The sequence below is a fragment of the Charadrius vociferus genome, unplaced genomic scaffold (assembly GCF_000708025.1).
Source record: "Charadrius vociferus isolate BGI_N301 unplaced genomic scaffold, ASM70802v2 scaffold662, whole genome shotgun sequence".
NCBI classification, from domain to species: domain Eukaryota; kingdom Metazoa; phylum Chordata; class Aves; order Charadriiformes; family Charadriidae; genus Charadrius; species Charadrius vociferus.
Genome location: NW_009647412.1, coordinates 233,751 through 248,552, shown reverse-complemented (window position 1 = coordinate 248,552; position 14,802 = coordinate 233,751). Strand labels below are relative to the sequence as shown.

Genomic DNA, 14,802 nt, shown 5'->3' with positions numbered 1-14,802 from the left:
GCGTGTACCAAACCAGTGATCGAAGTCTTCCAACACACATTTCATGCTGCACATACTGTAGCTTAATCTTTGTGATCGGATTTGTACTTGCACTTCTAAGCACTGAATTAACTGGTTTATTCCTCAACAGCAGGGTGCTTTAAAAGTCAAATTCAAATACAAATGAATATAAGTTAGTCATCCTTATAAAAGCTTTTTTTTTTTTTTAAATTGGCAAATACTGACATAATATTCATGTCCTTTTAAAAACATATTGCAGAGAGAGAAAAAAAATCTAAATCTAAACACTGTCTGTTGTATGTGGCACATACATGCTGCACTGCATAGACAGGTGCACTAGTAGGACAAAGCATAGCAGTGAAAGCATTAACTTCAGATTTTAGGAAAACACAACAGCCAAGAAACCACTCAACACTATACTTGTTCTTAAATATGTTTATGAAACAGTTTTATACTTGAAACTAATAATTAAGAATATATGCATTAAAGAGTTAAATGAGACTTACCAGCTTAGGCTATCCAAGGCAAAATGTGAACCAGTTGCTGGTAATTGTCCACTGTCTTCATTCAATGAATCACATTGGCTTTGCTGTCTCTGCTGGTTCAGCCTCTGGGCAGAGTGAGTAAACCTCTTGCTTATACTGCATGAATGATCAGATATGAAAAAGCTTATTACTAGCAATTACTGAAGTCCAAGATCACTGATAAGATCTCAGAGCAAAACAGTATTTAAAACAAATAGTGTTGTATCACAGGTAAAATGTTTGGTGCCTGAACGCTATACCAGTTACCTGTGCAGCTATAGGAACGACTAATACATAAAGCTCTTGCCTCCGTAGTCAAAGATACCATGACTTCTGTATGCTTTGAGCTTGTTGTATCCCTTCAAATTGATCAGTAGCACAGTGTGCAAATTGAAAAAATAATTACTGCCAGAGTAAACAAAACTGCGATTGTAATTAATTTGCCATGAAGTATGAGCACAAAGACATCAATGCAGCCATCTTAAAGCATTTAGTTTTATATTAAACCAATAAAAGGAAAAAAAAAGAATCACAGTCCTTCACTCAGTCCAGTAATGCATGTTGCATGTGATGTATTGTTTCTTCTTTCTTCAAGCAAGCTATCACTACAGCTGTCCGCAATCATAGCAACAAAAGCAGCAACCATATCCATAGCTATGGGACATCTGCAAGATCATTTGAAAGCTCCCAGCCTGAACAGGTTACGCTTAAAAAAGATTATTAAATGAATACGAAAAATGTATTTTATTGATGCCTATGTTTCAGCTAAAACAGATCCTGTAATGTCTGCATTAAGGGCTTCTGAAATAGTAGGATGGTAACATTTGAAAATATAATTTATTTTTTCTTACTATAGGGCAAAACCCACAAATGCTGGATCCCACAGAAACCCACAAAGATGTTACAAAGTCAGAATACAGAATAACCATACGCAGTCTTAGAATTCTAAAAATAGCATAAGCAATAAACAAAGATAAACAACAATCTAGAAAATCCTTATCCTTCCTGGACAGTCCACTGGGTTAAATTCATGTAACCAGAACACTCCTGTGTAACATCTGGCAACAGAAAAAACCCCACACTAATTCCTAGGTCTGTCATAACCAATGATCATTAATATCGACAGAAAAGGTAGTTTTGATTGTTTTAAAAGGGATACCAGAGCTACTGTTAGAATCTGCTGAAAAAAATTCACTGGCTTTATTCAGACATGGCACTTGATTTTTGGAAAATGTTGGAAACCTCCCAAAAGCTGGTGACCAGTCTGATTCTCCCACCCTTCAAAACTCAGCTAAGGGTGCTGGACCTCATACCAAACAGTGTCCTTTTGCCAAAGGAGCTGAAGCTAAAGCCTAGTCCCGGCCCTGACATTTGTATGCATAGGACTTGAACTTATTCTACACTTTTTAAATCAATCTGGATACAGACCAAACCATTTCTTGAGAGATTTTCTATATGCATGTATGCATGCATATATGTATGCGTGTGTGTATGTAAACATTCATACGTACATATTTCAAAGACATAACAAGATCATCAAATGCAACTACCTGCATGTTTTGCTGCAGCAGAAAATTACAAAGTGCTATGACAATATGCTACGCACAGCATTCCTTCTCCTATACCATGAAAATCACACGCTATATGCATATAGGATTCCCTCTTTTGTTCTGCTGCTTCTGAGGATCATTAGTCAGAAGGCTGCAGGACAGCTGACTGAGGTCACTGCTCCTTGCCAACAGGAGGAAGATTGGAAATCTTTTGAAAACCACCAAATACTTCTCTAACACTGGGATACTATCTGAAAAAAAGCATGTTGAAAATCTGAAACATCTAAATTATGTAAAATTAAATGCAAACATAAAAATTCCATTTTCCGTGCTGCGCTGAATAAGGATGATTCTTCTGAGTCAAAATCCCCAATTAAGTTTTTTCAGTTTGTATAGACCCTATCTATGGAACCCACTTGTGAGGGAATTCCCAATTTCCAGCTCTTTTCAGAGGAAAAAGCTAAAGTAAGTTTACTGAAACTAGTAAATTCTTAAACATTTTTTAGCATTTCTCATTGTAGGTCAATACTCTTCTTTGCTTGCTCCCTTCAGACATAAAACAACACTCAGTAAGGTGAAAAAAAGTAATCATAAATTTATCAAATGATAAAACCCATGAAATAAATGACTAAAAACGATGAATGAATGTGTGTAAATAAGCGTGAGAGGCACCTACATCTGGCTCTGGAAACGCAGAAGACAAAGGCCTACAGAAAACAAACACTTGGGTTTAGAATAAAACACATGAAAGCAGATCCATTAGTTGGATCTTGTACAAAACCCTGCACGTTCTTAGCCTGTGGTGATTCCATTAGACAGCTCAAAGATGTCAGCCATTTATTATTTCACTTGCCTATATTTCATACTTATTAGTTGAACAGAATATTTTGTTTGCTGTACTTATACTACTTACTTAACCTACTGTGAGATTTTCATTCCATATTTGATCACTCTAAAAGTTTCCCTACCTGCAGTACACATCATCAGCTGATTCCACAAGCTGCTGTTATTACTATTGCTAGAGCTGCACATTTTTATGAGGATGTATGTTTAGCAGCACATTTTGTTTAAAGAGGCCACCCAAGTCTGATAAACTGACACATTTACCAAAATGTTTACCCTGTATTGTTTTCAGCTTGTTGTACAAAGATACTTTTAGCAGCCAAGCAGCACATTGTATTGGCCATTAATTCCATTTAGCAAATTCTGGTTTTTGTTTGTTTTTTTTTGTTGTTTTGTTTTGTTTGTTTGTTTGTTTTGTTTTGTTTTGTTTCTTCTTCTGGACACCGGTAACATTTCTGGGGTGAAGGAGGCTGTTCTCATGCAGAGGACGAGAAGCTCACAAAGCTGTTCTGTGTAAAATCTCAGGGTTGTGGGGAGACATTCATTTTCATCTCGTCAATCAATAGGTGGCAGTATTCACCCAGTTCTTCAAAAGCCTGGCGTGGTCCATGGAGCAGCAGCCACACACAGATATTACATTGTCCCAAGTACACAATGTCCAACGCTTCATTGCAGATGGTATTTCAGTAGCAAGCACGTCCTCCATGTACAGAAACTAACGTTCTTCTGGTTTACATTGAATTGTGTTTCAGAGCTACACACACACTGAGTTTGTGAAAAATGCTCGGTAGACCAGTAGTCTGGAAACGGGTGGGAAGTTTGGAGCAAAGAAACTCACTTAAACATTTGGAATCTGAAAACTTCACATGAAGCCTGACTTTACTTCCTAATCAGTCAATGGCAAAGCTGTCATCACCATTAGAGAAAACTGTACTTCAGATTGTCCATATTCCCCCTAAAAGAACAAATACTGTTCAAACACCAGATCTGCTGTCCCATACACTGCCGCGGCCGGGGTTGGGCAATGTAGCCAGGCAGATTGGATACCTGGGAATGGAATCTCCAGCTTCCCTTCCAAAGTAACGTGGTTGGTCCAACTCTGCCTGGCATCTGTACGCTCTCTCATTTTAGAAATTCATGACTAGAAAGGTGGTTAAAGTGACTCTGCTCCTTGAAACAAGATATTGGGGTGTTTTTTTCATACAGCTAAAGGTATACAGCGGGAAAGGTAAAAAAAAAAAAGCAAGCAAAACCAGAAAAAGCCAAGCAAGCCTATAAAAGTGTATCTTTCCTTGCCCCCACATTGATTCTTTCTTGCAAATTTTTATACATATAAGCTACTGTAGTAAATTCCAACTTTGGTTTTGGCAATTTCTGCCTCTCTGGCTTCTTGTTTACCTATCATCTTTCACACATACCCTTGTGCCAATTTGTTAATTCTCTGTCCTATTCCCTGGTTTCTTGTGTTTCCTCAAGGACATTGATCTGAGTCTTACTGTTTCACTAGTTGCTTTAGACAGTTTTCTTGATTCAAATCCATAGCAAATAACCTATTATCCACAGAGACACAGAAGTATTCAGTATATTCATAAAAGACAAATATTTCCCAGTTCATCAGTCATAGACGTGACCAAACTCAAGAAATTCTGAAATTGTGAGTGAAGAAAAAATAATTGTGTTTGGACTAAGTTTAGAAAATTTCCCAATGAAATAATTTTCCCAAGTGTTTTGAAATATATGAGACACCCGTGATGTAAACGACTAAAAGAAACTGAGCTTGGCAGCCCCAGCTCCTCCAGGCTTCCTGCCTTAGCCGTGGTTCCTAAACTACAGTCCTCTCGGCACAACCTGGATTTCAACACAGCCAGGCTCTGCTGCGGGGCTGAAGCCGGCAGATGTGCCAGTGCCTCGCAGACTCCCACTGCCACAGGAAGGGATGCGGAGGCCGGGAGGTCTCCGGCTTTGTGGCAGCCTGTATGGCAGCAATGCCTTGGAGCTCCAGACCCCGGTTGCTTACATTTCAGAGTACGGTTTTAGACGAACTAGCAGGAAACCAGAACTGTTTGGTCTGAATTCTTTAAAAGATGGCATGGGTTTTGTACAGTTTGTTTTTGATAAAGTGGCATTTTTCTCCCCCCTAGTCTTTTTAATTGGAAAATTCTGGAGAATAATAATCCCTGGCTGCAGTGGAATAGAATCAGGACTGGAGTATTTGAGCCACAAAATACTACTTAGTCATTTGGGATCATCTGGAGTGTAAGTTAAGGTAAACAGAAATATCTTAGTGTAAGAAGTTCATCAGATCCTTAAAGCCATTACTGTTTGAAACATGGAATCAAAGAGCAGCTGCTGTTGCCCTAAGTGATCCACACGCATATCAGGAGGAGCTCATCAATATTGCTTGACGGAAATGCTGCCCTATTGCAAAAGCAGTGTAGAGCAGAATGCTCTTTGCTAATGCTTCCTGCAATTCTTCTCCATATTAGGAAAAAACCTAAACTTGTGCAAACACATCCATCTTCAGAAAGCTTATAAAAGTACATACAGGCCATTAGACATATCTGAAGATATTGCCATTCCTCAGAAATAAATTACCCAGCTGAACATCATAGAAATAATGAAGTTGTCAGCAACAACAGCGCAACTGTGTTGTTTTGTCAGTCTCGTGTTGATTATGCTATCTAGTCAGACGCTCCATATAGAGATAATTTATGCCATGTATTGTTTGGCCATGACTACTCCCAGCTGCACTGCATTTAATCCAAGTTACAGCAGAACATTTTACAAACAGAAATTAACAAGCTTTTCATAGCTGGCAATTTCTAGATTAGGAAAGAATAAAGGAAAAATAGGATTTATCAAAATTGAGCGTGGAACAAAGCTGAACAGAGGCAGACATGCATGATCCCAGAGAAGCATGTGTTTGTTTTTAAACTATAGCTATAAAGTCATGCTGTCTTCAAAGATCAGAACAATTTTTAGGGTTGTGACATAGTCATTGAAAAGGCCAAAAGGAACTTATAAATATATAGGTAGGTGTCATTGCAACTTTTGTATGATTACAGTAATCATACAAAAAGGGGGGTGGGGGGGATGGGACAGGACTATTTTCAAAGGCTAACATTTACCTGGGGAGAATAATTTTTACAGATCATCATAGAGACAGACTATTCTAGATAACAACAATTCAAACCAGGAGCCTACTAGTCTGCATTATCAGAGAAAGAACCGCAAGGAGATCTGTCTCACTAGCTCAGCTTTTGTGAATAGCCCCATGGGTCATCTCTAATAAAGAAACATCACACTTCCTGGCTATGATAGTTTTACACAAGCTGGAATTCATACTGCAATCATTTAGACTGATGTGACTGTTCATTTACATTTGAGTTAAAATGAAAACAACTCTGAGGAGTTCCAAACCAGTATCTCACAGGAGCAATGCAAAAACCTAAAAAGAATAGAAGTGATTGTTGTGAAGTAACTCCAGGCTTTCCAGTGCAATTCTATTTCACATTGAGCTAAAAATCACATTTAAACATTCATTTTTGCTGAGCATTTATGATAGCTTTCAAATAATGAAGATCCAAGGTTTAGTACAGAAGCAATGTACACAGACATAAAAGTTTTCGTTAAAGCCTTTTAATAATTTACAGAAACAAGGACATAGGATTATGTGCACTTTACAAGGGGTATGAGGCACAGCAAAATCAGTGGCAAAATTTAAAATATGTGATTTTGAAGTCCAAAATATGGACTTCTTTCCTGAAGTCATCATTTCAATAAAAGGAGAATTAAAATGCAGGAAACGCAATCAAATCTTTCCTGTGTAGAATATAGGAGATCTGTAACATACTTTGCCAAAAATCATTACTTTTTTATTGCAGTGGAGGCTTTTAAAATATGTAGCAGTTAGAATAGCAGTTCACAAAAATATCCTCTCATCACTTTCCTTAAGCCCTAAAACTGATGAATCTGTTTCCTTTCAGTTACTTATGCCAGCCTCTCAGCAAGCAATAAACATTATTACTAGTCCTCACTTTGTTGCTACTGGTCCCATCTCCATCACCACAAACGAGAACAGAATAGAATGTGATCATTGCTCTCTAATGAGCATGTGCTTTTTGGATGGATTTAGTTCACAGCTTCCCTTTCCATTCCTCTGTCTATCTTCCTCATATCCTAACTAATGCATCAATCAACACCAAAGGTGAGAAATTAATCTGAAATATATCCTTACTTTTCATGGCAGGTTGCAGCAAGCATTACTCTGTTTTCCAGAAGGTCAAAGAGAATCTGATTCAGACCATGAGATTCTTGGTTTTATTTCCCACATTCAAATTCTGACTTAGCGAAGTACTGGCCATGCAGCCTTCCAGCCACTTACTCCTTTCACGATTAAAAAAACCAATCCCTCTCCATGAGGGACTGTGGTATAGGCCAAATCCTGATATGCTAGCAGAAGTTTCTGAACTTCCATCTTGTTAACAAAGCCACCTGTGGCATGCTTTACTGATTCTCACTCATCCTTAAATCAGAAAGAACATTGCTGGTTAATCTTGGGGCAGAAGGCAATTACAACGCACAGCGGTGCTCTGGCAAGTGCTCAGATCCACTCTAGGTAATACAACTGTCATGGCCTGCCCTAAGGCACACCCTGAGCTGGTTCAGTCTCCAGCTGGGCCAAGTTTCAAAGTTCTTCAACTCATACCAAAACCCTTGTTAGTCCTAGAGTACAGAGACATTGGCTGGCAAAGCCTTTGTGATACCAAGCTCCCATACTCTGCAAGTTTACTATCTCAAGAATGTTTTGTTATCTACATGTTCACTTGTGTTTCAGTTCCATGCAGCAAGTTGAAAAGAATATTAAGAATTAACTTCAAAAAGTGTAAAAACCAAAACCCCAACATCCTATTATAAATGACTACTACATAGATTTTTATAAGTGAAGTACTTAGAAAGTGTTTGTACATCACCGTCCAGATATTACATTCATTAGTCTTATCACAGAAGACAGATGGGGAGAATAACTTGCTGTTGTGTTAGAAGATTGAATATTGATTCGAAAACAAGGACCCATGGTCCAATGAAGCAACATTCTCTGCAGCTAGAAGTGCTAATCTGACTTCATCTGAATTGAGTTATTAAATATTTGTAAAACCAGGCAGCTTAGGTGGCTTAATTAAGAAAACACTTGTTTTTCACCTTTAGGAATTCATTTCCTGCAGGGTCAGAGCTTGGTGGTCTTACAGCTACCGCACAAACTTGTACACAATTTGGAATGATTAATGATCTTTGTTCAGAAAAATTATGAGGTGCTATAAGGAAAAATTAACTGAATTCACACAATGTGAAAACTCTCACTGAGTACCTTTTCTCTGCGCCTTTTTTTTTTTTATAGGGGCATGATCTGTATGCATGAATTTCATAGACAACTTGCATATGAGTAACCCTCAAACCTGCACAGAAGTATCTTATATGGTACTGCAGTTGTTCTCTCCTATAGACAACACTGAATCCAACTGAAATCTTATAGATATTAAGTGCTGGACAAGAGAATTACCCTTCAAATACCACTGGCCAGTATGACACCTGAGCCCTTGTACAGAAAAAATGCCCACAGGTTTTGATTCAGGTGGTCTTCTTGACTGTAACATTAAAAAAAAACCCAACACAAAACCATGCCATTTTATCGCACCAATGAATAGTTTTGAATTTCTTTCAAATCAACTTGAAGCTTGAATCACCAATATTTGTCAAGTATTAAGAAATTCTCAGATGGGCGATATTTTATTATATACAGGTGTCTAACAAAGTCATGGACTCCTATAATTTGGAAGCACCTGACCTTTTTATTGCTTGTACTTTATTATAAAACTATGTATTTTGTTTTTAATTAAGGGTCTCAATTAGAAAGAACTTAAGAATTAGCCACTATCAGTATGCAGGATGAATTTGTTGTCTTCTCTGAAAAAAAAAAACCAACCAAACCCAAAACACTACAACCAAAAAACTCTGCTGAAAAACAGAAGGTCAGATTGATTATTCCAGCTGCACTTCGTAAGAAGCAGCGTTAAACATGAATCATATAAGATTCTTTCTTAGAATTGCTGGTGCAGATGGCTCTGTTGCCTACTGTTCAATACAAATATGGTGAATTTTCTTGAGAGAAATACTGAACTATGGGGGAGGGGGGAAATCAAGCTGATAAGAACTACTTCAACCTTGAATCATAGATAAAAGACAGCCAGGAAAAAAACATGTAAAAACTCGATTTTTAATTTTAAAAAAGGAGCATTCAATGACAGAGTAATACCTTTTACAATATTCTGTCAGAAAACTCAGATCCATTTCTGTACTGAAGTCAGTGTGAAAGTGTCTGTTTTGTACTGAACTACTGTTATAAGTACCAATACTTGAAAGTTCAACGGATTTCAAATAGAACAGGAAAAGGAAGGTAGAGTAGGATTTGCCTGATGTTACTCAGTGTACCTGGGGCAAAGCTAGAATTGGACATTAATATTGTTCCTGTGCCTATTTATACCTCATCATACAGCTTAACAGAACTGCTGGAATCTGTCTAAGCTTGGCTCATCTGACTTATCCCCCCCGTCAAGAAATTACTATGGAACCGAATTTTAAGATTACTGACATCTTACACCGATACTTGTGTTAGAAAAGCCCACAGATTAGATTACATAAAATTAGAACAGAATAGTTAGTGGCCAGTGAATGATGCCCTCTTTTTCTTTAAATGAGGTTATATTAAGAACCAACGTAGCAGTATGTAAGAAGCATTTCTTCACTGAGAGGGTGGTCAAACACTGGAACAGGCTTCTTAGAGAGGTGATTGGTGCCCCAAGCCTGTCAGTGTTTAAGAGGCATTTGGACAATGCCCTTAATAATATTCTTTAACTTTTGGTCTGCCCTGAAGTGGTCAGGCAGTTGGGCTAGGTGATCATTGTAGGGCCCTTCCAACTGAAGACACTATTCTAAGTGAACCTGTACTTCAGCGACAAGCTAAAGTGTTCCAGTTTCATAGAAAAGTTTGATTACTAAGACATTATATCATAATCTCACAGTTTAAATATAACTTTCTATTTTCTGAAAAACATCCAGACACATAAAAAAGCATGTTCAAACAAGTTCAGTCCTTAAAGAATAATTTTTTTAGAAGGGTGCGAAATCCAAGACTGTAACTACCAGCCTCCTGAAAACACAAACTGATAGTGTCACAGTGTCTAAAAATTGAATGCTCTGATATATCACATAAAGCTGTGCTGGGAGAATACAAAACTGTAGGACACACAAAAAAGACTACTGAAACAGCTATGTTTTCTAACAGTGGAAGAAACACAGTGACAAGCTTAATAGTACCAGACCACCACAAAGACTGACTAGTTTTTCCTCTACTTACATCAGAATTTAACTTTTTAATATAAAAAAGTAATAGAAAAAAATATGATTCGTAGAACTCCAAACAGTTCTCCTATGTGGTTAAAGAAATAATGCAGTCATAGTTATACAACATTAAAAATAGAAATTTTGGTCAGGGTTTTTCCAACAATTTATCTATGAAGAACAGAATGCGATTTCAGTATGCAGCATCTTGTTCAGTAGGCTTTTGAGAATAGTAAAGAGAACAATACAACTGGTTCCTCACCACAACCATTTACACAGCCCTCACGAAAAATAAGGAGTTCAGGCTTTACAGCAAAGTGAATCTTCTCTAATCTTCATTCCATAATGGGGGCTCCTGTTCTGTTAGCAAATAATAAGCACCCCTCTAGGTTATTGCCTCTCAGATATCTGCTGAAGATCTGATGGTTTGTAAACTTCCTTAGCTCTCTGATCTTAGTTTTGGGTAGGGAGAATCTCTCGATAGGTTACAGATATGAAACCTCATTGCATATGAGAAATATCTACTTTCTTCAACCCTAGATTCAACTGTTAAAAACAGATAATCACAACAGAAACACCAATCCTAACACACTTTGGCAGTACTGAGCTACTGCTGTTCTATGTTGGCAAAAGGTAGAAGAAAGCTGTTTCTAAGTTCAGACAATATTTTCAATTGTGCACATGATGCTTACAGTAGATGAGAGTGTAAGAATTAAAGGTCACTTGCATTCCAGAAATACATTTGAAATGTGAAGTGGGAAATAAAGGAGTGATCACAAGTATACAAGAAAATAAAATAGTTAGGATTGCAGTGGTAAGTTTTGAATTTGGGGTAAAAGTTGTCTGCCTGCAAGATGTGGTTTTAAGAATGCATTCTCCAAAGCAGAGTCAATTCCTTTTATTTTGTCTATCTGAAGGAGCATCTGAACTGTATTTCCAGGCAAACAGTAAAATAAAACTAGATAACTTTGAGATAACTCATGAACTTTTCCTTTCCTCAAAAAGCAACGGAGAAAGTAATTGATTTTTCGATCCATACATTCTGTTCTTTCGTTCAGGTGAAGAAATTACTATACTGAAAATTACTATATCAATATGTGTCCATCTAATAAAAAAGCAACCAAGAGAGTTAGAATATATTAAAAAAAAATTAGATACAATGAGGATTTTTAGGCACGATTCAGGAGCAACTGTATTTCTTCAAGTATAGCTACCAGGTAAATAGTTTTCTGCAAATAGTACTTTTGAGAAAACTACTTGCAAATGATTTCTAAATAAAAAGAAAAGCAAAATTCACTACAGCATTTGCTTCAAATTATGCAACCAACTAATTATCAAGAAGTGTCTTTCAATATGGAATAATTAATACAACTGAATAGCATACACAGATGGGTGAGAAAATTAAGCTTATGAGTGAAATATGAAAGTCAGTGAAGTCTGAAAGTAATTACAATAGAATTTTATTCCATTAGTTCTATATAAAGAGATATTAACTCATTTTCACCTCTGTCTCTAAGACTAGAAGGCAGTGCACCGATACACAATTTCACCTATTTCAAATAACACAAGATTTTTACATTGTTATTAATCCAGCAAGAAATGGAAGAGGAGAAAAAAATAAATGACCTTTCTTTACAGTTAACAGATCATGATTAAAAAAAGTAAAAAAAAATAGCATTTGCATTATCTGCACTGTTCTGAAAATACTATAGTAAGAACGAATGATGCAAAAAATATCTTCAAAAGCCCTCGACAAATGAAGACATCCAATCATGGATCAGAAATTACCATCCAAAGCTACTGACCACTATTAACTGCAATAGCAGTTGAGCCAATCAGTTGCATCAAGTCTATATTTTGATTGCTTTAATTCTTTTGCTGGACAGAACAGATGTGGGAAAACTTTTCTTAACTAGAAGTTGAACATTCTGCAACTTGTTCCTATTACCCACAACTCATCTGTCTATGTTCTTTTATGAAATCTGAACACCAAAGCTGAAAGCTTCTTTGACTTCTACTGATATCATTGTAGCAACAATAAGCAGCTGTCAGGGAATCAAAATGTATGGCATCCGCCTACTACTGTTTCAGAGACAGATTTTTTTTAAAATCTTGAAACACATTTTGTTTAAAAATTACAGATGCTTAGAAGTCATAGAGGAAGTTATTATTGCATCTACAGCATTCTTCTAAGATAAAGACCGAGGCAGGAAGACACACTGAAAATTAATTCAGTAACAAAAGATAGACAAAGGATAGATTACCGCCTACTACTGTTTCAGAGACAGATTTTTTTTAAAATCTTGAAACACATTTTGTTTAAAAATTACAGATGCTTAGAAGTCATAGAGGAAGTTATTATTGCATCTACAGCATTCTTCTAAGATAAAGACCGAGGCAGGAAGACACACTGAAAATTAATTCAGTAACAAAAGATAGACAAAGGATAGATTATAGTGAAACTAGAATAGATTAAAAAAAATGTAATTTCAGTGATAGAATAATCCCTCGGTTTACAAGTAGCTATACACTTCGATAAGTAATTCTCACCAGTTTAAGCTGCTACAATCTCAGCCAGTAGAAGAAAGCAAGCCACTATTTTGGTAAATAATTTTGAAAGTCCCAATAGATGTGTCTCTGAATCATTCAATGTGAAAACTTTAAAAGAAGAAATGGTCCAGTATGAATTTACACTTATCTTTATAGAATACATTTGTGACAGGGTCTGGGAAAGCAAAACATACACGGGAATTCGAAGAGTAACTTCTGATCACAGTTCTTCAATTACAATAGCAATTTGTAAACAGCTGAAAAAATAGGACACCCTCGCCATTAGGTATTCTGTGACAGAGGAAATAGCTTTAGGAAAAGCAAATTCCTAAATGAAGCACAGTTACACAGACTTTATGTAACAATGAAAGCAACACTCCAGTTTATTGATCTTGAAAGTATAAACAAACAACACAGGATCTCTGCTAGAGTATGTCTTTCTGGAAAGCTTCCAAAATCTCAGTGATTTGGCTGAAGTATTATACATGGAAATATAAATAATACTAGCTTATTGAAGAGATGGACAAAGTTTCCAGTAGCTTTTGAGTAATAAAAAGATATTATAAAATAAGAAATCCATGCAACTGTTCAACTTGCAGTTTTCCATTGCAGTTTAATAGTTGTTTATTACAGTCTAAAGATGCTCCAGTTATTACCTCTGTGCTGTCTGGTTATACGGTAATAGAAGACTCTTTTTTAAAAGTTGCATCAAACTTCCTCGAGCAAATATTTAGATAACTGTTAGATTGTTTCACTCTTAGAAAACCAGGATCTTGGTTTTCTCACTGCTTTGATGGTCACCTTAATGATGATAATCCTGCAAAATACACAGCTTCAGAGAGAGATTTGGTTTAGACTGCTCTGGTAGCTCTTCCTTTTATTTATGCCTTATATTGATAGATCAGAAGCCTGGTGCATTTAGCAAGCGTTGTCAGTATCTTCAACTCACACAAACTATTATTCAGAAAACAAAGCTGACTGTTACCCAGAAAAATATCGTACTGCCAATTTGCAACAATCTAGTTAAAGCAAAGTAATTTAATGACAAATTACTGTACCCAGAAATTTATTGCAATGATGAAATTGCTTTCTTGTATTTGGAATTGTAACAAAGCATGTTTAGAAATGACATGAAAACATGAAAAAGTCTTCTTTCACACTAACAGTCTACTACAAAAGTAGTAATTTGGAGGGCTGGCAAAACTACTGTGGAATGACAGCTCTGATTAAACTGCAAAGTAATGGTTAATATCTCATTAATTTTGTTGCTGCAGGAATGAACTCTTTTTGATCAATGTCTAGATAAAAACATTAATTTTTTTTTTTAAACTTAATTAGGTCATAAACAGAGCATAACATAGTAATTTCATAAGCATTGGCACAATTCCCTTCTCTCACAACGGAAAAGAAAAACTGCTCTCTTATGTCCATTCATCACTCTTTAAATGATGAAGGAAAAGATACTAGTCTGATAAACGTAAGAGCCACATTCATGATAAAGTATCAGCAGAAAGATGTGACACGTTAATGGTGTCCTCAAGTAGCCTTCTGTAAAGCTTTCTGAGTAACTGTGACATATCACTACTTCAAAGATTAGCCAACTGAACATATTTTTGCACCAATTTACGTAACAAAACAGGATGTCCTGCAATTCCAAGCAAGTCTGCTAGATTTTTAAACAGTGAATTTAATAATTAACAGACACTCCTTTGAGTTTCTAATGTAGCTGAAATTGCTTCCATTCTAGGAAACAAAATTAATAGAATGAATCCTGCTTTAGTCTACATTCTCAGGCTTTTATGACCTTAACGTTTTTTTAATCTTAGATTTCTACAGAGTAGCCTAAAGGGCCCACAAATTATTGTAGGATTTAGATAGATAGATGTCATTTGAGCAGCCAAATAAGTGGGCATTACAATTGGCGCAGTCTGCATTCT

General features: G+C 36.4%; 1 protein-coding gene across 1 annotated transcript in view; it reads right to left on the bottom strand.

Annotated features, from left to right (window-relative positions):
- ANKFN1 (ankyrin-repeat and fibronectin type III domain containing 1) overlaps positions 1-14,802 on the bottom strand; it is a 166,055-nt gene that overhangs the window by 56,948 nt on the left and 94,305 nt on the right. Inside the window, 1 exon segment of the mRNA XM_009880236.1 lies at positions 507-641. Within this exon segment, the coding sequence (XP_009878538.1) occupies positions 507-641 (135 nt within the window).